General features: G+C 45.5%; 1 protein-coding gene across 1 annotated transcript in view; it reads left to right on the top strand.

Moving 5' to 3' along the window:
* Positions 1 to 24381, top strand: part of LOC129697823 (SH2 domain-containing protein 1A-like) — an 87017-nt gene that overhangs the window by 42832 nt on the left and 19804 nt on the right. The window contains exon 3 of the mRNA XM_055636460.1: positions 8430 to 8571. Coding sequence (XP_055492435.1) covers positions 8430 to 8571 — 142 coding nt within the window. The remainder of the gene's footprint in view (positions 1 to 8429; positions 8572 to 24381) is intronic.

Here is a 24381-nt window from a genome sequence, read left to right as displayed (position 1 = left end):
CAGGAGTCACAGTTTAAGAATAAGGGGTAGGCCATTTAGGACTGAGATGAGGAAAACTTTTTTCACCCAGAGAGTCGTGAATCTGTGGAATTCCCTGCCGCAGAAGGCAGTGGAGGCCAATTCACTGGATATTTTCACGAGAGAGTTAGATATAGCTCTTAGGGCTAAAGGAATCAAAGGATATTGGAGAAAAAGCAGGAACGGGTTATTGATTTTGGATGATCAGCCATGATCATATTGAATGGCGGTGCTGGCTCGAAGGGACATATTTTTCTATGTTTCTATGTTCTGTGTTTCTAACAGCCAGAGGGCTAGTTGCAACATGTGGACCACTCTGTACTGCTGGATGGTCACAGTGCAAGACCTCGGAGATGTTGGGAACCCTGTGGCTATCAAAGGTTAAGATGGTAGGTGATTGTGAGCTGTAGCCACTGTAAACTACCCTGTACCCTTTACACTGTAAACTGAGTGGTTAGATAATTGGTAGAGGGTTGGGGGGAGGTGGGTAGTTGAAGGGCAAGACAGGGGTGGGGGTGGAATAGGCTATAGGCAAATAAATGTGGCAATGGGATTGATATTGTTTCTGTGAGGGCCAGTATGGGCTTGATGGGCTGAATGGCCTCCTTCTTTGAAAGTATGAAGTTTGAAATATGATTTAGCCCATTCAAAATTAAGAGTAATTGAAGACTTCTAAACTGTTTTAAGATATCTCTAACATTTAAAACAAAACACAAAGTGCCGGTGGAACTCAGCGGGTCAGGCAACTCTGTGGAAGGACTGGACAAGTGACAATTCGGGTCAGGACCCTTCATCAGACTAATTATAGTGGAGGAAAGAAATCTGTAAAAGAGAGGTGCTTGCAAAGATGCTGCATGACCGGCCACTTGGTGTTTTCCTTAAGATTCCAGAATCTGCAGTTCCTTATGTTTCCATTTACAATTCAGAAACCTGAAAGATCGAGTCAAAGAGTCATACAGAATGGAAACAGGCCCTTCAGCCCTAATTGCCCACGCTGACCAACATGTCTCATCTAGTCAAAGAGTCATACAGCGGAAACAGGCCCTGTAGCCCAACTTGCCCATGCTGACCAACATGTCCCATCTCCACTAGTCCCACCTGCCTGAGTTTGGCCCATATGCATCTAAACCTGTCCTAAACAGTTTTTGAATGTTGCGCTAATAGTCTTTAGGTAACAGATATTGAAAAATCTCAACTAATAACTATCGATTGGCCTTGCAGCCGGTCTGCTCCCTTGAATTGATGGGAAAGTACTCCCTTGTCAAAAACAAATGTGTTTCAGAATACAAGCGGATGGGACGATATTTCATATTCTGTGCTCGGATGAATTTCCAGGCAAAGTTCTTTATTGGCCACTTCTCAAGAACACTGTCAGAGTTAATTCACTGTAGCACGAGTGTTTTGTGAACATGAGCCCATAAGGAATTTAATTCGTTCATGTTTTTTTGGTGTTACCTCTATTGTCTCAGCTCTATTCAGAAGACTGGCTTGGCTTGTTTGAGAATGTAGCTAATCTTAAAACATCTTCTAGCCTCGGAGAACAGTTACACGATGTCAGCTAAATGGCGCCCTCCCTGATGAATCAACGACTAATGCAGCCCGGGAATAAACCAATTTTAATTACTTCATTGTTTGTAGATTCAGTACAAAACCACAAGCTATCTACAAGTGAAAAGGAAATGAAAGCTTTAATCACATTAAATCAAATTCCCGATTTTGGTATCTAGTGTGACAGTGCTCACGAGTTAGACCTCATTTGGACTACGCAGTTGCAGCATGGGACCCATACACAAATAAAAACATTTCATCCATCGAACGTGTCCAAAGACAGGCAGCTCGATTTGTTACTAACACCTATGAGAGAGAAGCGAGTGTCACCAAACTTCTGAATTCTCTGGGGTGGAACCCTCTCCAAGACAGACACACGTGAAGCTCACCGTTTGACCTGTTTTTACAAAATGTTAAATGGTCAGCTCGACATAGACTACAAGACCTACACCAAACCCAAACCAATTAGGAGCAGACGAGGGCATTCGATCCAATTTGTGATCCCAGCTACAAAGACAGATGTGTACAGCAATTCGTTCTTCCCACGCACAATTAAAGCATGGGATAATCTCCACCATACTATAGTTACCCAACCAGATGCAACTAAATTTAAAGTAGCTCTTTAGAAACATAGAAACATAGAAACATAGAAACATAGAAATTAGGTGCAGGAGTAGGCCATTCGGCCCTTCGAGCCTGCACCGCCATTCAATATGATCATGGCTGATCATCCAACTCAGTATCCCGTACCTGCCTTCTCTCCATGCCCCCTGATCCCCCTAGCCACAAGGGCCACATCTAACTCCCTCTTAAATATAGCCAATGAACTGGCCTCTTTCTTCCCAATAACCCTTTCTGGCTTAAGCTCTCCCTTCACCACCTCCAGTTTAAATTCCATTTGGAATATTTTGGAGGACCAAGAAACCAAGAACCAAGAACCAAGAAGAAGTCTGTTTTGTCGACCTACAGACATCAGCAAGAATCCCACCACTGACAAGTGGGAAATTTAAATTCAGTTCATTAACTAAAGTGGAGCTTAAAAGAAATTGTTTAAGAAGGAACTGCAGATGCTGGAAAATCGAAGGTACGCAAAAATGCTGGAGAAACTCAGCAGGTGCAGCAGCATCTATGGAGCGAAGGAAATAGGCAACGTTTCGGGCCAAAACCCTTCTTCAGCCAAGAAAAGCTAGTGCGATGATTATTGTTATAAAACCTATCTGGCTCATTTGATTGACTGAAAGATACAGCATGGAAACAGGCCCTTCTGCCCACTGAGTCCATGCTAACCTTCTGTCAGCTGTCCACCCATTCACACCAGTTCTATGTAATCCCACTTTCTCATCCTCTCCCGAGACAGTAGAGGAAATGTACAGAGGCCAATTCACCTACAAAACCTGCACGTTTTTGGGATGTGGGAGGAACTGGACCACGCAAAGGAAACCCGTGCGGTCACCGGTAGAACATGCAAACACCGCACAGACAGCATCTGAATGGTCAGGATCTCTGGTGCTGTGAGGTTGCAGCTCTACCAGTTGTGCCATTGTGCCGCCCAATTTGGGCTAAACTTTCTCTAGTCTGACCTATTTTCCAAAAGTGTGGTTGGCTGTTAACTGCCTCTGAAATGGACAAGCAAACTTAGGGATTTAGGCATGGGCGATAAAAAGCTGGCCTGGCCATCAATGCTTGCATCCTGCAGTTGAATTCATAAGTTCATGAGTTCATAATTTATAAGAGCAGAATTAGGCCATCCAGTCTACTCTGCCATTCAATCAAGGCTGATCTATCAACCCCATTCTCCTGCCTTTGCCCATAGCCCCTGACACCTGTACTAATCAAGAATGTGTAAATGTACACCTTAAACATTTCTATTGACTTGGCCTCCACAGCCGTCTGTGGCAATGAATTCCACAAATTCACCACCTTCTGATTAATTTCAACTTCTTCTTCATCTCCTTTCTAAAGCTACGTTCTTTTATTCTGAGGCTATGGTCTCCGGTCCTAGATTCTCCCATTAGTGGAAACATCTCCTCCACTATAAAATAAAATAAAAGCTTCCATGCACGACCCAAGCAGGCGCGGCACAGTGGCGCAGCGGTAGAGTTACTGCCTTACAGTGCTAGAGACCTGGGTTCGATCCTAACACCAGGTGCTGTCTGTACGTACCACGTTCTCCCCGTGACTGCATCCTTTCACACTCCAAAGATTTACAGGTTTGTAGGTTAATTTGGCTTCGGGTGCCCTAACAAAAATTGCTAGTAGAAACATAGAAATAGGTGCAGGAGTAGGCCATTCGGCCCTTCAAGCCAGCAACACCATTCAATATGATCATGGCTGATCATCTAATATCAGTGTCCCATTCCTGCTTTTCCCCCCATATTACTTGATTCCTTTAGCGCTAAGAGCTAAATCTAACTCTCTCTTCAAAACATCCAGTGAATTGGCCTCCACTGCCCTCTGTGGCAGAGAATGCCACAGATTCACAACTCCCTGGGTGAAGAAGTTTTTCCTCATCTCAGTGGACAGGAATCGCTGGTCAATGCGGTCTCAGTGGGCTGAAGTGCCTGTTTCCGGGCTGTATCTCTAAACTAAACTAAACTGAACTAAACTAAATTATACTAATCAAATCTAAACTAAACTAAACTGAACTAAACTTCTTCCTCATCACCCTTCTTAAGGTGCGTCCTTTTATTCTGAAGCTGTGGCCTCTAGTCCTAGACTCTCCCACGAGGGTATAACCGTGCATAGTTCCTTGAAGGTGGAATCTCATATAGATAGGGTGGTAAAGAAAGCTTTTGGTATGCTAGCCTTTATAAATCAGAGCATTGAGTATAGAAGCTGGGATGTAATGTTAAAATTGTACAAGGCATTGGTGAGACCAAATCTGGAGTATGGTGTACAATTTTGGTCGCCCAATTATAGGAAGGATGTCAACAAAATAGAGAGAGTACAGAGGAGATTTACTAGAATGTTGCCTGGGTTTCAACAACTAAGTTACAGAGATAGGTTGAATAAGTTAGGTCTTTATTCTCTGGAGCGCAGAAGGTTAAGGGGGGACTTGATAGAGGTCTTTAAAATGATGAGAGGGATAGACAGAGTTGATGTGGACAAGCTTTTCCCTTTGAGAATAGGGAAGATACAAACAAGAGGACATGACTTCAGAATTAAGGGACAGAATTTTAGGGGTAATATGAGGGGGAACTTCTTTACTCAGAGAGTGATAGCGGTGTGGAATGAGCTTCCAGTGGAAGTGGTGGAGGCAGGTTCATTGGTATCATTTAAAAATAAATTAGATAGGCATATGGATGAGAAGGGAATGGAGGGTTATGGTATGAGTGCAGGCAGGTGGGACTAAGGGGAAAAAAAGTTGTTCGGCACGGACTTGTAGGGCCGAGATGGCCTGTTTCCATGCTGTAATTGTTATATGGTTATATGGTTTATATGGAGTGGAAATATCCTCTTCACTATAAAATAAAATATCTCTATGCACAACCCCATAAGCGACTGAGGTACTTTAAGCTGGGTACTTCAGTTCACGTTTGGAGAACACAATGAGACAAGGTGTTTGTTCAACAGCAGGAATGGTCTTTCTCATTGAGCATTGGGATGAAAATAGTTGCTTGAATCCCACAGCTCACACCAGGCACACTGATCTGTCTTTCAGTCTCCTTCTGACAGACTTGGAATCTGATGCAACATAGAAGGAGGGAGTTCTGACGGGTCTGGTGAAATGTGAATTCCTGCTGCCATTCGCATTGCTTTAATGAAGTTGCTCCGGTTATGTGTCAAGGACTTATCTGATCGGATGGGGTGTCAGTCAAATGATTGGGTGAAGTTCACAAGAGTGCTGAGTGTTTGGACAATCTGACAATCCAAATGCGCGTAGGAAGAAATTCGCCGAGGGAACTGCACTGATTGATTTGAGTAACAGCTGTTGGTGCAGCAAACCTGATCTTCCCATGTTCATTCTTATAACCTGCAGCAGTGTAATGGTGTAACTGAACGAACAGTGACGCAGCTGGTAGAGCTGCTGCATCACACGCCAGAGACTCGGGTTCCATCCTGACCTCGGACGCTGTTTGTGTGGAGTTTGCACGTTCTCCCTGTGACCACCTGAGCTTCCTTCGGGTGCTCCGGTTTCCTCCCATATCCTAAAGACGTTCAGGTTTCCAGGTTCCAGTCTGAAGAAGGGTTTCGGCCCCGAAACGTTGCCTATTTCCTTCGCTCCATAGATGCTGTCTCACCCACTGAGTTTCTCCAGCATTTTTGTCTACCTTCGATTTTCCAGCATCTGCAGTTCCTTCTTGAACAGGTTTCGAGGTTGTCTTCACCACGGCTACGCTTGGCCAGGCCGACTCTGCAAGGCTGCCAGGACAACGGAGCTTCATGGTCAGATCACGATCCCAGCATTTACATCCACTGGGTACTTGAACATGGTGTCAGATTCAGATTCAGATTCAGATTCAATTTTAATTGTCATTGTCAGTGTACAGTACAGAGACAACGAAATGCATTACAACGAGTCAATATGGTGACTCTGTATACTGTCTCATTATACTACTGCCATACACTTGTACTGTATCTGAGATGCTTATCAAATATGTATCTAAATGCTTATGTATCATTTAAATACTTGTACTGAACAGTATACTAAAAATAATTTCACTGTACCTCAGTACATGTGACAAATAAAGTACTATTCCATACCTTCATTGGCTTCTGTAAAATTACCCTTAGTGTGTAGGGAGTGGATGAAAATGCTGGGATACATAAAACGTGATCAATGATTGGTGCAGACTTGGTGGGCCGAAGGGCCCTTTTGCATTTTGCATCTCTAAACTAAGCTAAACTATCTCCCTGTGTAGGAAAGAAGGGTCTCAACCTGAACCTGTGTAGGTCTCGACCCAAAACGTCACCCGTTTCTTCTCTCCGGAGATGCTGGCTGTCCCGCTGAGTTACTCCAGCTCTACTTTAAACTATCTAGCTCATTGGAGGCCCTCGGACTTTTTTTTATCGGACTTTGAAGTTACACAAAAATGCTGGAGAAACTCAGCGGGTTCAGCAGCATCTATGGAGCGAAGGAGATGGGCTATATTTAAGAGGGAGTTAGATGTGGCCCTTGTGGCTAAAGGGATCAGGGGGTATGGAGAGAAGGCAGGTACAGGATACTGAGTTGGATGATCAGCCATGATCATATTAAATGGCGGTGCAGGCTCGAAGGGCCGAATGGCCTACTCCTGCACCTATTTTCTATGTTTCTATGTTTCGGGCCAAAACCCTTCTTCAGACCTTTATTGGACTTTATCTTGCACTAAACCTCATTCCCTTTATCCTGTATCTGAACACTGTGGACGGCTTGATTGAAATCGTGTATTGTCTTTTTGTTGACTGGTTCACGTGTAACAAAAAAGCTTTTCACTGTACCTTGTTACATGTGACAAGAACATGTCACGTGACTTGACGCTCCGGTTTCCTCCCATATCCAAAGATCTAGAGTGTTTTATTGTCACAGGTCCCGAAACGGAACAATGAAATTCTTACTTGCAGCAGCACAACATATTACTCTGTAAAACTCATAATAAACACAAAAAAAAATCAGTATAGAGAAAATTAATGGACAACTAAATACACAATCGTAGTGCAAATTCAAAAATAATGTCCGCAAGTCTATGTAGTTTAGAGCTTATTTGAGGTCGTAGTGTTCAATGGCCTGATGGCTGCAGGGAAGAAGCTGTTCCTGAACCTGGACGTTACAGATTTCAGGCTCCTATGCTTTCTTCTCGATGGCAGGAGTGAAATGAGAATGTGGGCAGGGTGGTGTTGGCCTCAGATGATGCTGGCTGCCTTTCTGAGCCAGCGACTCTTGTAAATCCCTTCAACTGGTGGGTAGACTAGATAATTAGCCACTGTCAATGTTCCTTTGTGTGTGGGTGAGTGGTAACATTTGGGGGAGTTGATGGGAATCAGAGGAGAATAAAAATAGGACCTGTGTAAGTGGGTGTTTGATGGTCAGTTTGGAACACGGGGGCCGAAGAGCCTCTTTCCTGTGTAACTCTGTGATTCATAAAGGTAGAATCCAAATAACATGATACACAAAGACGATGGGGTGTGGGGGGAGAGGGGGAGGAGAGGGGGAGGAGGTGGGGGGGGGGGGGGGGGGGGGGGGGGTGGGGGGGGGGGGTGAAGTGAGTAAGTAGGAGAGAGAGAATATGTCATTGATGGTTGATTTAGAAACATAGAAAATAGGTGCAGGAGTAGGCCATTCGGCCCTTCGAGCCTGCACCGCCATTCAATATGATCATGGCTGATCATCCAACTCAATATCTCCTGTACCTGCCTTCTCTCCATACCCCATGATCCCTTTAGCCACAAGGGCCACATCTAACTCCCTCTTAAATATAGCCAATGAACTGGCCTCAACTACCTTCTGCGGGAGAGAATTCCAGAGATTCGCCACTCTCTGTGTGAAAAAAAGTTTTCTTCATCTCGGTCCTAAAAGATTTCCCCCTTATCCTTAAACTGTAACCCCTTGTTCTGGACTTCCCCAACATCGGGAACAATCTTCTTGCATCTAGCCTGTCCAACCCCTTAAGAATTTTGTAAGTTTCTATAAGATCCCCCCTCAATCTTCTAAATTCTAGCGAGTACAAACCAAGTCTATCCAGTCTTTCTTCATATGAAAGTCTTGCCATCCCAGGAATCAGTCTGGTGAACCTTCTCTGTACTCCCTCTATGGCAAGAAAGGGCGTATCATGCTTTTTGTGGTTAGCAGCCCACGTGATGAACATAACCACTCTGACTGTCTCATCTTGAATAATCAGATGTCTGAGTCTAACTTCTTTTCATTTTGTTCTTTCATGTAACAGACATTGAAAGGAGTTCCACCACGTTATTTCAGCAGCATAGAACAGCTCCTGCTGGCGTATGAGAAACCAGACCAAGGCTTAGTGGTAACTTTGCTGCATCCAGTGGAATATACAACATCTAAAATCCAAAACCACAACGAAGGTGAGATCCATACACGTTTGTCTATAGATAACATGAACCTGCTTATATATCATGGTGGAACATCTTCTTCCTCTTGCTTATGGCGTGCACAGCCTAAAGTTGTAGATCAAGGGTAGACATCCAGGCCAGGACAGCATCAGTAACTGGGTGGATGGCTTTGATGGCCCCAGGGAAAAGCCTCAGTGAGCAGTCATTCACGATGTGTGGGATGGTCTGGTCTGGATGTCCGCAGTCGCCAGCAGGGCTGTCTGTCATCCTCCACTTATGCAGGCGTTGGGCTGTCCTTGCATGGAGTGTGCGGATTCTGTTCAGGGTTAGCCATTGCTTGCGACGGAGGTCAAAACCCGGTGATTACACTGTGGGGTCCGTGATGTCCCCTCCGTTGTTGGTGTTGGCATCTTTCCAGGCTCTGCGCCACTCAGTCTTGGAGTCAAAGTCTTCCAGGGATTTAACGGAAGACCGGAAGGGTTTGCGCGACTTCAGGCGCTTGTTGGGCGGACTGTTCAAGTCAGCGTGGAATGGTGGCACAAGGAACTGCAGATGCTGCAATCTTGTGTAGTACACGTGCTGGAGTAACTCAGTGGGCCAGGCAGCAGTGGAGTGCATGGATAGGTGATGTTTCATGTGAAGAAGGGTCCCGACCTGAAACGTCACCTGTCCATGTTCTCCAAAGATGCTGCCTGATCCATCCAGTTACTACAGCACTTTGTGTTCTAAATATAATAGTTGTTTATTTTCATCAGCTGACTTTGCCCACATTTATCCATTTTGGTGGCAAAAACAGGAAAGCAGACTATTATCTAAATGGTGGCCGACTAGGAAAAGGGGAGATGCAGCGAGACCTGGGTGTCATGGTACACCAGTCGTTGAAAGTAGGCATGCAGGTGCAGCAGGCAGTGAAGAAAGCAAATGGTATGTTAGCTTTCATTGCAAAAGGATTTGAGTATAGGAGCAGGGAGCTTCTACTGCAGTTGTACAGGGTCTTGGTGAGACCACACCTGGAGTATTGCGTACAGTTTTGGTCTCCAAATCTGAGGAAGGACATTATTGCCATAGAGGGAGTGCAGAGACGGTTCACCAGACTGATTCCTGGGATGTCAGGACTGTCTTATGAAGAAAGACTGGATAGACTTGGTTTATACTCTCTAGAATTTAGGAGTTTGAGAGGGGATCTTATAGAAACTTACAAAATTCTTAAGGGGTTGGACAGGCTAGATGCAGGAAGATTGCTCCCGATGTTGGGGAAGTCCAGGACAAGGGGTTACAGCTTAAGGATAAGGGGGAAATCCTTTAAAACCGAGATGAGAAGAACTTTTTTCACACAGAGAGTGGTGAATCTCTGGAACTCTCTGCCACAGAGGGTAGTCGAGGCCAGTTCAATGGCTATATTTAACAGGTAGTTGGATGTGGCCCTTGTGGTTGAGGGGATCAGAGGGTATGGAGAGAAGGGAGGGATGGGATACTGAGTTGGATGATCAGCCATGATCATATTGAATGGCGGTGCAGGCTCGAAGGGCCGATTGGCCTACTCCTGCACCTAATTAGAAGGAAATGTTTAAGAATATCACTGAAAAGAGTTATATTATATGTTGTGCTGATGGATTACAGTGGAATTTTTGATCTTTGAACCCACTTCCTTCTATCAATGCGTGTGTAGGAAGGGAACTGCAGTTGCAGTTTACTGACCAAAAGATAGACACAAAATGCTGGAATAATTCAACGGGTCAGGCAGCATCTCTGGAGAAAATGAATACGTGAAGTTTCAGATCGAGACCCTTCTGAAGAAAGCTCTCGAACCAAAACGTCACATATTCATTTTCTTCAGAGACGCTGCCTGACCCGTTGAGTTACTCCAGCATTTTGTCTCTTAGAATAGAACAGAATCTTTATTTGCCACGCAACCAGGGTTGGTGGTATTTGGGTTCGGTACATGATGGTACACTGCTTTAGTTACTTACCACTAATAACACAGATCACCGTAATAAAGTGCATCCATACCACATCACAAATCACAAATCTCACCAACAATACATAGTGCAAAAGAACAAACAAAGACCATAGACAAGACACTGTATACATCAAAAGTCATATTATTGTCTGATTATTGGACGGAATTAAGAGTTCTTATTGCTGAGGGGAAGAAACTGTTTTTAAAGCGGGTGGTTTTAGTAGCAAGTGACCTGAGGCGCCTCCCTGAAGGGAGAGACTGAAAAAGGTGATTTGCTGGATGGGAGTGGTCCGAGATGATCTTTTTTGCCCATTTTGAGGTACGTTGGAGATAAATGGAATGGATTGAGGGGAGGGGGGGAGTTGATGATCCTGGAGGCCTTGGAGACAATGCGCTGTATTCTGTGTAGTGAGTGACTATCGGTGTTACCGTACCAGACTGTGATTGAGGAGGTGATGATGCTTTCAATGATTGATTGATAGAAACGGACCAGGAGGTGTTTATGGACTCTGAACTTTTTGAGCTGTCTGAGGAAATATAGGCGTGGTTGACCTTTCTTGATGACGTGGTCTGCATTGATGTGCCATTTTAGATTATTGGAGATATAGGTGCCTAGAAACTTAAATGAGTTTGTGGAGGTTTTGGGGTGAGATTTGACATGGACCGGGGGTCTGTGGTTTTGATTGCGTCTGAAATCTATGATAGTTTCTAAGGTTTTTGAAGTATTAAGCTGGAGGTTGTTGTCTGCGCACCATTTGACTGCGCTATCGACTGTTAGATGGTATTGTGATTCGTTGTTGTCTGAGATGAGGCCAATTATTGTTGTGTCGTCTGCATATTTAAACATTTTAACTGAGCTGCATTGGGATGTGAGGTTGTTGGTGTAAAGTGAGAAGAGCTGGGGTCACAGAACGCACTCTTATCAAGACAGTTGGCAAATGGTCATCCCAACATCCAGGTTATCTCTAGTGAATGAGTCAGGTCAGCTTTAATTAGTGACTGCTGGTTAATCCAGATATGAGTGTACAAGAGTTGTGCCCACTGTGGGAGTCATCCCACGAGCATAGTGCAACCATCTTCTGCTTTCAACCACACATCACACCGAGTTTAGCCTCAATCTCCTCCATAGACAATCCCACAACTCTAACCCCTGAACCTACCTGAGCTCCCGGTTGCTGGACACTTTAATTTTCCTTCCCATTCCCACACAGACCTCTCTGTCCTCAGTCTCCTCCATTGTCAGAGTGAGGCTAAATGCAAATTGGAGGAACAGCATCTTGGGTAGCTTACAGCCCAGTGGTATGATTATTGATTCCTCTCAATTCAGGTAGCCCCGGCATTTCCTCTATCTATCTCTTGCCATAGAGGGAGGTTCACCAGGCTGATTCCTGGGATGTCAGGACTTTCATATGAAGAAAGACTGGATAGACTCGGCTTGTACTCGCTAGAATTTAGGAGATTGAGAGGGGATCTTATAGAAACTTACAAAATTCTTAAGGGGTTGGACAGGCTAGATGCAGGAAGATTGTTCCCGATGTTGGGGAAGTCCAGAACAAGGGGTCACAGTTTAAGGATAAGGGGGAAATCTTTTAGGACCGAGATGAGAAAAACATTTTTCACACAGAGAGTGGTGAATCTCTTGAATTCTCTGCCACGGAACGTAGTTGAGGCCAGTTCATTGGCTATATTTAAGAGGGAGTTAGATGTGGCCCTTGTGGCTAAAGGGATAAGGAGGTATGGAGAGAGGCAGGTACAGGAGATACTGAGTTGGATGATCAGCCATGATCATATTGAATGGCGGTGCAGGCTCGAAGGGCCGAATGGCCTACTCCTGCACCTATTTTCTATGTTTCTATGTTTCTATGTTCTCCTGCACCCAAGTCGCACCAGCTTCTCATTTTCATCCAACAAACAGCTAACAATGTCCTGTTTCCTTTGTCATTGCTACTTTTTTACATATCTTTCATACACTGTTCTTTATCTCTCCACACCAATGTCTATATCTCTTGCTTCCCTTATCCCTAACAGTCTGAAGAAGGGTCTCGACCCGAAACGTCACCCATTCATTCCCTCCAGAGATGCTGCCTGTCCCGCTGAGTCACTCCAGCTTTTTGTGTCCATCTTCAGTTTAAACCAGCATCTGCAGTTCCTTCTTACCCACTCTAATGCCCCTGTCCCACTTAGGAAACCTGAACGGAAACCTCTGGAGACTTTGCGCCCCACCCAAGGTTTCCGTGCGGTTCCCGGAGGTTTTTGTCAGTCTCCCTACCTGCTTCCACTACCTGCAACCTCCGGCAACCACCCGCAACCTCCGGGAAACGCACGGAAACCTTGGGTTGGGCGCAAAGTCTCCAGAGGTTTCCGTTCAGGTTTCCTAAGTGCGACAGGGGCATTAACTCTAAAGCACGGAAAACTGCTTTGGATGTACATAAGGGACATTGGAATGATGATGAAAGATTGGTGTATCATATAATTTGCAAGACATAATTTCCCAATATTGATGGAAAGGCCAAGTTCATTAGAAGCCACCCTTGATTTTTTTTTTTACCTCCTCTACACTTTTTACATCCTGATGGTGTTTGGTCTAATTGCTCTTGATTCTGAGGCTGGATATTGAAAAGAGGATTAGAAGTTTACTCTGATCATGGATATTTTACACTTTGATGAACACAAGGATAAAATGTTCAAAAGGGAACATAAGCAAAATAATGGCCATAAAAGAAATCAAATGTCAGACTTTGTAATGACACATTGTATTTCCCTTTCATTTGATATGAGCCTTTAGGATATAAAATGAGGCTGTAATGTTGTGATGGATCAGTTGGAAGTTGCTCACCCTCTTTGCCACATGCTCATTAAAGTAATTGTACAATTTCTTTCCGTGACTTTTGACCATATTAATATCACAAAGGGGTGTAGAAAGACCTCAATATTCATATGCACCAATTACTGAATGCAACAGACAAGTAGAAGAAAACTCGTTTTTAAGAAATAAATCTGGAACTTATTACGATATTGGCCTTCAGGCCATGATTGTCTCTACTTGAGCTCAATAAATAAATCCTGACTGATAAATAAAGAGGTGAGTACAATAATGAACAAAGTTACATTAACTATTAAATTAAAGAATGGTTATAGAGGCTAGGAGTCATAGAGTGTGGAAATAGGCCTTTCGGCCCAACTTGCCCAGGCCGACCAACGTGTCCCATTCACACTAGTCCCACCTGCCCATATCCATCGAAACCTGTCCTATCCATGTACCTGTCTAATTGTTTCAATAAACATTGTGATAATCCATGTCAAGACTTCTCCCTCTGATAGCTCATTGCAGACACCCACTACCCTTTGTGTGAAAGCTACCCCTCAGATTCATATTTAATCTTTTCCCTCACCTTAAACCAATGTCCTCTAGTCCTTGATGTCCCTACTCTGGTCAAGAGGCTCTGTGCATCTACCCAATCTATTTCTCTCATGATTTTATGCACCTCTATAAGATCGCCCCTCATCCTCCTGCGCTCCAAGCAATACAGTCCCAGCCTGGTCAACCTCTCCCTATAGCTCAGACCCTCGAGTCCAGGCAACAACCCTGTAATATTCATACCAGTGGTATGAATATTGATTTCTCTAACTTCAGGTAGCCATGGCATTCCCTTTCTCTCTATCCCTCCCCCACCAAAGTCACATTAGCTTCACATTGTCCCCCAACAAACAGCTAACAATGGCCTGTTTCCTTTATCATCGTTACTGTTTGGCATATATTTCCACATCATCAGCCCTGAAACATAGCCCTCAATAGGCCTCGACCTCGGGTGAACAGAGGCAGAGGGCAGAACTTTGGTGCCTTCCCTCACAGTGGGAAACATTGATTCCGCTGTGGGGGGATGTTTTTATGTGTTATGTTACATAGAAACATAGAAACATGGAAAATAGATGTAGGAGTAGGCCATTCGGCCCTCCGAGCCTGCACCGTCATTCAATATGATCATGGTTGATCATCCAACTCAGTATCCTGTACCTGCCTTCTCTCCATACCCCCTGATCCCTTTAGCCACAAGGGCCACATCTAACTCCCTCTTAAATATAGCCAATGAACTGTGGCCTCAACTACCTTCTGCGGCAGAGAATTCCTGAGATTCACCACTCTCTGTGTGAAAAAAGTTTTCCTCATCTCGGTCCTAAAAGATTTCCCCCTTATCCTTAAACTGTGACCCCTTGTTCTGGACTTCCCCAACATCGGGAACAATCTTCCTGCATCTAGCCTGTCCAACCCCTTAAGAATTTTGTAAGTTTCTATAAGATCCCCCCTCAATCTTCTAAATTCTAGCGAGTACAAACCGAGTCTATCCTGTCTTTCTTCGTATGAAAGTCCTGACATCCCAGGAATCAGTCTGGTGAACCTTCTCTGTGCTTCCTCTATGGCAAGAATGTCTTTCCTCAGATTAGGAGACCAAAACTGTACGCAATACTCCAGGTGTGGTCTCACCAAGGCCCTGTACAACTGCAGTAGAACCCTACTGCTCCTATACTCAAATCCTTTTGCTATGACTCTAAACACTCTAAAGTGTTTCATTCATGTTATTTGTGTGCTGCATGGTAACTCAAATTTCACTCCACCAATTGGTGTCTGTGACAATAAATGTCCTTTGTCCTTTATCTCTCGTTTCCCTTATCCCTAAACAGTCTGCAGGGTCTCGACCCGAAATGTCACCCATTCCTTCTCTCCAGACATGCTGCCTATCCCGCTGAGTTACTCCAGCATTTTGTGTCTACTCTCGTAAATCCTTTCTGCACCCAGCCCAGCTTGACAACAGAGAGCCCAGCAACAGAACAGGTAGTCTGGTGAGCTGGAACGTGACTCTCAGGTTTCCATTTTGCAACACGCAGGCACGGACGTCAGTGATGATCTGACCCGCCCCTGTTCTGCGGAGAGGTTTAAAATGTTGAGGAAGCTCGCAATGGAAATTTAATTTGAGCATTTCTAATATTGCTCAAGTTTTGTTTTGAATCTGTGAGGAGCTGTCCTGGAGATTTCTTGAATTGATGGTGATATGTTAAGATCACATTATTGCCTCACAATTCTTTAGTCTGTGGACTGTGGTTATTGCTAGAGTCCACTTCACTTTGTGGAAATTTGTGCTGACTGCAACATTGCTGCAAAACATTTCCATTGAGCCCTTGCCGATTATGAAAAATACCACTCAAATCGTAAAGATCTTTTGAAATTACTTCCGCAAAACTGTTTTGTTTACTGCTTCGAGTGAAGAAACTATTCAGCAGCTTGTTGGATGTGTTCCTTTTTAATGGGCCATATTTTATACGCTCCTGGTGTTCAAAGGTGCAATGAATGCTGAGAGAATGGAGCAGCTGGGCTTGTACACTCTGGAGTTTAGAAGGATGAGAGGGTATCTCATTGAAACATGCAAGATTTCTAAGGGCTTGGACACACTAGAGGCAGGAAACATGTTCCCGATGTTGGGGGAGTCCAGAACCAGGGCCCACAGTTTAAGAATAAGGAGTAAGCTATTTAGAACGGAGACGAGGAAACACTTTTTCTCACGGAGAGTGGTGAGTCTGTGGAATTCTCTGCCTCAGAGGCAGGTTTTCTGGATGCTTTCAAGAGAGAGCTAGATAGGGCTCTTAAAAATAGCGGAGTCAGGGGATATGGGGAGAAGGCAGGAACGGAGTACTGATTGGGGATGATCAGCCATGATCACATTGAATGGCAGTGCTGGCTCGAAGGGCCGAATGGCCTACTCCTGCACCTATTGTCTACTGTCTATTGAATGAAGCATCGAACATTGAATGGAAGAACAGGCTTGAGAGGCTATGTGGTTTACATGGGTTCCTGTGTTGGTTTAGTTGAGATTACTTTAGAGATACAGCATGGAAACAGCCCCACCAAGTTGCCCATCAAGCTCACACTCATTCTGAGTTCACACTCATTCTGTTTTTTGTTTCCATTCCCTGCACACTTGGGAAAATTTTACAGAGACCAAGTAACCTACAAGTAACCTTCATGTCTTTGGGATGTGGGAGGACCCAGAGGAATCCCCATGCAGTGACAGGAAGAACATGCAAACTCCACACAGACAGCATCCGCGGTCAGGATCGGACCTGGTTCTCTGGCGCTGTGAGGCAGCAGCTCTACCAGCTGTGGCACTGTGCTGCCCCATGTGCCACTGTGTTCAGCTCAGTTGTTTAGAACAGGAAGGACAGCAGCAGTGGCTTTAATTGTTAAACCACATGCACCGAGGTGTCTTGAGTTCATGAGTTCATAAGTTCTATGAGAATTAGGTAATTTGGCAGGAAATGGTGTTGGATAGACTGATGGAACTGAAGGCTGATAAATCCCCAGGGTCTGATGGTCTACATCCCAGGGTACTTAAGGAAGTGGCTCTAGAAATCGTGGATGCATTGGTGATAATTTTCCAATGTTCTATAGACTCAGGATCAGTTCCTGTGGATTGGAGGGGAGCTAATGTTATCCCACTTTTTATGAAAGGCGGGAGAGAGAAAACAGGGAATTATAGACCAGTTAGCCTGACATCGGTGGTGGGGAAGATGCTGGCGTCAATTATAAAAGATGAGATAGCCGAACATTTGGATAGCAGTAACAGGATTGGTCCGAGTCAGCATGGATTTACGAAGGGGAAATCATGCTTGACTAATCTTCTGGAATTTTTTGAAGATGTAACTAGAAAAATGGACAAGGGAGAGCCAGTGGATGTAGTGTACCTGGACTTTCAGAAAGCATTTGATAAGGTCCCACATAGAAGATTAGTGGGCAAAATTAGGGCACATGGCATTGGTATTGGGGGTAGAGTGCTGACATGGATAGAGAAGTGGTTTGCAGACAGGAAACAAAGAGTAGGGATTAACGGGTCCCTTTCAGAATGGCAGGCAGTGACTAGTGGGGTACCGCAAGGCTCGGTGCTGGGACCACAGCTATTTACAATATACATCAATGATTTGGATGAAGGGATTCAAAGTAACATTAGCAAATTTACAGATGTCACGAAGCTGGGTGGCAGTGTGAACTGGAGGTTGCTATGAGAATGCAGGGTGACTTGGACAGGTTGGGGGAGTGGGCAGATGCATGGCAAAATGAAGTTTAATGTGGATAAATGTGAGGTTATCCACTTTGGTAGCAAAAACAAGAAAGCAGATTGCTATCTAAATGGCGTCAAGTTGGGAAAAGGGGAAGTACAACGGGATCTGGGGGTCCTTGTACATCAATCAATGAAATTAAGCATGCAGGTACAGCAGGCAGTGAAGAAAGTGAATGGCATGTTGGCCTTTTTCACAAGAGGAATTGAATATAGGAGCAAAGAGGTCCTTCTGCAGTTGTACAGAGCCCTAGTGAGACCACACCTGGAGTATTATGTGCAGTTTTGGTCCCCTAATTTGAGGAAGGACATTCTTGCTATTGAGGGAGTGCAGCGTAGGTTTACAAGGTTAATTCCTGGGATGGCGGGACTGACATACGCTGAGAGAATGGAGCAGCTGGGCTTGTGCACTCTAGAATTTAGAAGGATGAGAGGTTATCTCATTGAAACATATAAGATTGTTAAGGGCTTGGACTCGCTAGAGGCAGGAAACATGTTCCCGATGTTGGGGGAGTCGAGAACCAGGGGCCACAGTTTAAGAATAAGGAGTAAGCCATTTGGAACGGAGATGAGGAAACACTTTTTCTCACAGAGAGCGGTGAGTCTGTGGAATTCTCTGCCTCAGAGGGCGGTCGAGGCAGGTTCTCTGGATGCTTTCAAGAGAGAGCTAGATATGGCTCTTAAAAATAGCGGAGTCAGGGGATATGGGGAGAAGGCAGGAACGGGGTACTGATTGGGAATAATCAGCCATGATCACATCTGTTTATGACTGATGCAATCGTGTATAATTTTAACTATTACGAACAAGACCAATATAAAATAGAATTGTACTTTCTGTCCCTCTGTTAGGTATTCTTTTTCTTTGGTTTTTTCTCTGGCTCGAAGGGCCGAATGGCCTACTCCTGCACCTATTGTCTATTGTCTATTGTCTATTTGGCCCTTCAAGTCTACTCCACCATTCAATCATGGCTGATCTATTTTTTCCTCTCAACCCCATTCTCCTGCATTCTCCCCATAACCCCTGACACCCATACTAATCAAGACCTTATCAATTGCCTTAAAATATCCATTGACGATCTTCACTGCCATATCTGGCAATAAATTCAACAGATTCACCACCCTCTGACTAAAGAAATGTCTCCACTTCTCCATTGTAAAGGTTCTCTTATTCTGAGGCTATGACGTCTGATCCTAGACCCTCCCACTAGTGGAAACATCCTCTCCACATCCACTCTATCCAGGCCTTTCATCATTCAGTAAGTTTCAATGTGGTTCCTCCCCCCCCCCCCCAACTCCCTTGTCCTTCTAAATACCAGCGAGTACAGCCCCAGAGCTCATGATTGAGTTTGAAGCATCGGTAAGCTGTGCAGGATGTGTCCATGGTGACTCCCACTTGCAAAGGAAGAAAGGCAAATGTGCTGAGTGCATTCAGTTTGGTGACAACAGCATATCTTTGCAGTAGCTGGGGTGAGCCACAGTTGTGCAAGTGAAGGACCGTTGAATGTGTTTCATTTACTGCAGATTCTGATGGCTTTGAACAGTAAGATCTTATTCCTGGCCAAAATTATTCTAGGGAAGAAGCTGTTCCTTCACCTTGACGTTACAGTTCTCAGGCTCCTGTACCTTCTTTCCGATGGCAGTGGTGAAACATAGAAACATAGAAACATAGAAATTAGGTTCAGGAGTAGGCCATTCGGGCCTTCGAGCCTGCACCGCCATTCAATATGATCATGGCTGATCATCCAACTCAGTATCCCGTACCTGCCTTCTCTCCATACCCCCTGATCCCCTTAGCCACAAGGGCCACATCTAACTCCCTCTTAAATATAGCCAATGAACTGGCCTCGACTACCCTCTGTGGCAGAGAGTTCCAGAGATTCACCACTCTGTGTGAAAAATGGGGGGGGGGTGGGGGGGATGATGTTGGCTAACCCGGGGTGGGGGGAGGGGGGGGGGGGGGGGGGGGGTATGAATAATCTGGGGGGTCGGGGGTTATGAATAACCCGGGGTGATGTTGGCTGCCTTTTCGAGCCTGGGGCCACAGCTAGTGCGGAGAAGAAGCGGCAATCCCAGCTCAACTCCCGCTGGGCCAACCGACAGGCCCGGACTCCACCGCCGCCGCCGCGAGGCCCCACCGTCGCGAGGCCTCACCGCCGTGGCCTCGATGTATCCTTGACGGTTGCGTACAACCCCAGCCGGGGCGTCGCGGGTAGATCGCCGGGTGAGAAAAAGCGGAACGCTAATTTAAATGCGGCCCTCCCCCTGACGTCACTCGAAGCTGGTGGAATATTCTGTGTGTGGAACGGGTGCCGACCCGAGCCACCATGGCCGCCCACCCCATTGTGACGTCATCAGTCGAAGCTTAAAAGGCAGTTTTGTCTTTTTTTTTAACTTTAATCACCAATAAATCATGAAATATTGCATCAAATCTTAAGTGAAGCTGATCACTGAGGGGAAAAACGTGTCAGAATATGTAAACATTTTATCATTACCGCATAGCATTTTGACAAAATATAAAGGCACACACACATATACACATATACGCACACACATACAAGATGAGAGTTTTAAAGTTCTAGAGATTTCAATATGCTATCTTGCACTAAATGTGGCACTTTTATTTGTGCACTGTTGATGGTTACATTGTATTGATATATAGTCTTTCTTGGATTGGATAGCATTCTCCAACCTTAGCGAACACTCTCCGTCCGTCCACCCCTGCCCCCTTTCCTGTGTCCCCTCCACTCCAGTGCACACTCATTCCTACAACCCATTCCCTCCACACCCCTGTCCCCTTCCACCTATACCCCTCCCTCAGGCTTTACATTTCGTATATTTTGTATTGTATTGTATTGTATATCTTTATTGTCATTTCCTGAGTACTCACATACCCAGAGGAAACAAAAAAACGTTGCTCAACCAGTGTCCATTCAGTGTACATGAAAAAATAAATAGAAATAAAAATAAAAAATACATGTCATGAACAAATTTAACACTCTACTAAACATTCAACAGCCGTTCCGACCGGCAGCGGCACAACAGTGGCTCTGCTGCAGTGTGGGGGTTTGTGCGCGATACTTGGCAGGGGGGCAAAGTCCATTTAACAGTCTTATAGCCTGTGGGAAGAAGCTGAGGAGCATCCTGCTGGTTTTGCAGCTAATGCTCCTGTACCTCTTCCCAGATGGGAGGATGGAGAAAATGTCATGCGATGGGTGGTAAGGGTCTTTGATGATGGAGATGGCTCTGTTGATACATCTCTTCCTGTATATGTTCAGCAGGAAGGGGAGTGGAGCACCAATAATCCTGCTTGCGGTCTTCACTATCCTGTCCAGTTGGTGCCGTTCGTACGCCTTGCAGCTCCCGAACCAGGAAGTGATGCCGTATGTCAGTGTGCTCTCGACAGTCCCCCTATAAAAAGTCCGTAGGTGTGTGGTGGGGAGGCCTGCTTTACGTAGTCTTCGGAGAGGGTGAAGTCGCTGCTGGGCTCTCTTGACCAGAGCTGTGGTGTTGGCCGTGGACGTCAGGTCATCAGACAGATGTAGTCGTAAGAACTTCATGCTGCAGACCCTTTCCACATCAGCTCCGTCGATGTGCAGAGGTGTATGGTGTTGTTTCCCCGCCCTCCTGAAGTCAACCACCATCTCCTTAGTTTTTCCCACGTTAAGAATGAGGTTGTGGGATTTGCACCAACCTGTGAGCAGCTCCACCTCCATCCTGTACGCCGATTCATCATTGTCACTGATGAGACCCACCACTGTTGTGTCATCAGCGAACTTGTTGATGAAGTTGTTATTGAGTCTGGCAGTACAGTCGTGTGTCAGCAGACTAAACAGAAGGGGGCTTAGGACACAGCCTTGGGGTGAGCCAGTGCTCACGGCTATGGTTTTTGATGTCCTACTGCCCACCCTGACTGTCTGCTGCCGTTGCGACAGAAAGTTCAGGACCCAGTTGCATGTGCCAGCATCAACCCCCAATAGCTCCAACTTCTCCACCAGCTACTGCGGAATGATTGTATTGAAAGCAGAGCTGAAGTCTATGAAGAGGATCCTGGCATAGGTATTTTTCCGATTGAGATGTGACAATACGAGGTTCAGTGTTGTTGAGACTGCGTCCTCTGTGGATCGGTTGGCTCTGTAGGCGAACTGCAGTGGGTCTAGGTCGGCAGGTAGACTATTTTTGATGTGCTGCATAACTAGTCGCTCAAAACACTTCATTACAATGGGTGTTAGGGCCACTGGTCGAAAGTCATTATGGCAGGCTGGGTTTGGTTTCTTCGGGACGGGGACGATGGTGGCACTCTTAAGACAGTTGGGCACTACTGCCTGGCTGAGTGAGATGTTAAAAATGTCTGTGAAGACATCTTTCAGTTGCTCGGCACAGTCTCTTAAAACGCATCCAGGAATGTTGTCCGGCCCTGCAGCTTTGCGTGGATTGACGCTGGCAAAGGCCTTTTTAACTCTGGCTGCGGACAGCCTGAGTGACTGGTCACTGGGAGATGGCAGTAGTGCACGTGTCTGGGTGCTGTTTTTAACCTCAAACCGTGCGTAGAACTCGTTCAGTTCATCTGGTAGGGAGGGGTTGTTTTGGCATATCCGCAGCGGGGGGGGCTTGTAGTCAGTGATGGTCTGAAATCCCTGCCACAAGCGACGTGTGTCTTTGTCATTTGCGAAGTGGCTATTGAGTTTTTGTCCGTACAGCCTCTTCGCTTCCCTGATCCCCCGGGATAGGTTACCCCTTGCCAGTTTGTATGCTGCGTTGTCCCCAGATTTGAATGCCGCATTCCGGATTCTCAGTAGGGAACACACTTCCCCAGTTAGCCAAGGTTTCTGATTGGCACGCCTCCTGATGGTTTTTACCACCGTTACATCCTCAATACATTTATTGATGTATGCGATGACGGATTCTGTATATTCTTGGAGGTTGATGCCACTGTCATCTGTTGCTGCCTCTCTGAAAATGGCCCACTGTGTGGTTTCAAAACAGTCTTGTAGTGCTGCCGTAGCTCCCTGTGACCATGTTCTGACTTCTTTGACCGTTGGCCTGTCCTGTTTCACCCTGGGTCTGTATGCAGGTGTGAGCATGACCGCTAAGTGGTCAGAGTTGCCGATATGGGGGAGGGGGGCTGCTTTATATGCATCTTTAATGTTGGTGTACACCAGGTCTAGTGTGTTCTTCCCCCTGGTTGCAATGTTCACATGCTGGTAGAATTTAGGCAGAACAGATTTAAGACTTGCCTGGTTGAAATCCCCAGCTGCCATGAAGAAAGCATCTGGATGTTCCCTCTGCTGCTCACTGATGTTGTTGTAGAGCACTGTCATAGCATCCTTCATGTCCGCGCTCGGTGGTACATAGACAGCCGTTATGAAGACAGCTGTTAGTTCTCTGGGTAAGTAGAAGGGTCGGCATTTCACAGTCATTAGCTCCACGTGGGGTGAGCAGTACCCTCTTCTCTCCTTATTTGACATTTGTGTGTCTCTTTTTGGTCTTCTTCTGTCACCCTTCTATCTTCTTTTCATCTCTAGCCTCTGTCCACCCATTTGCCAGGCAACCCCCCCCCACCCCACTCACCTTTATCTACCTATCACTGGCCAGGCTACGCAACTCTTTTCCTGCCTTACTCCCCCACTGTGAAATAAATCCTTTGGAGTTTTTTCCGAGATTTACCAGCAGAAGAGAAGGGGGGTCAAATCTAGTGACCTTATGCATTTGGTCTTCTAGGGAGCATTACAAATCATGGTGGAAAATGCTGTTACATTTTCCTTCAGGAGTGTTCAATGTAAGTCACAGTTCTTGTAGCGGCACCATGGTGCCAGCGGTAGAGTTGCTGCCTCACAGCACCAGACACCCGGGTGTGAACCTGACTTTGGTGAGTTCCTGTACGGAGCTTGTACGTTCTCCCCATGATCACGTGGGTTTTCTCTGGGTGCACTGGTTTCCTCCCACGCTCCAAAGACGTACAGGTTTCAAGTTCAAGTGAATTTATTGTCATGTGTCCCTGTATAGGACAATGGAATTCTTGCTTTGCTTCAGCACACAGAACATAGTAGGCATTTACTACAAAACAGATAAGTGTGTCCATATACCATAATATAACCATAATATAAGTCTGAAGAAGGGTTTCGGCCCGAAACGTTGCCTATTTCCTTCCCTCCATAGATGCTGCTGCACCCGCTGAGTTTCTCCAGCTTTTTTGTGTACCTACCATAATATAAATATATGCACACATGAATAAATAAACTGATAAAGTGCAAATAACAGATATTAGTAATCAGAGTTTTGTCCGAGCCAGGTTTAATAGCCTGATGGCTGTGGGGAAGTAGCTATTCCTGAACCTGGTTGTTGCAGTCTTCAGGCTCCTGTACCTTCTACCTGAAGGTAGCAGGGAGATGAGTGTGTGGCCAAGATGGTGTGGGTCTTTGATGATACAGCCAGCCTTTTTGAGGTTGGCTTTGAGGTTTGCAGGTTAGTTGGCTCTGTAAATTGTAAATTGTCCCCAGTGTGTAGGATAGTGCAAGTGTACGGGGTGATCGCTGGTCGGCGTTGACTCGGTCGGCCAATGGGCCTGTTTCCATGCTGTTTCTCTAAAGTCTAATGCCTCAGCCTTGGCGGTCATTTCGAAATCTGTTTGTTATGTAACTGGGGCAGGATAACCACCCATGCCTAAATGCATTGCAAGAGTGAAAGATAAACATGTGCCTGACTGATACCGACTGATGTGCTCTGCTGCATAGATGTGTCAATGAATACGAAAGGGTT

Source organism: Leucoraja erinacea, chromosome 6 (genome assembly GCF_028641065.1).
Source record: "Leucoraja erinacea ecotype New England chromosome 6, Leri_hhj_1, whole genome shotgun sequence".
Classification (NCBI taxonomy): domain Eukaryota; kingdom Metazoa; phylum Chordata; class Chondrichthyes; order Rajiformes; family Rajidae; genus Leucoraja; species Leucoraja erinaceus.
This window is presented reverse-complemented; position numbering and strand designations above follow the sequence as displayed.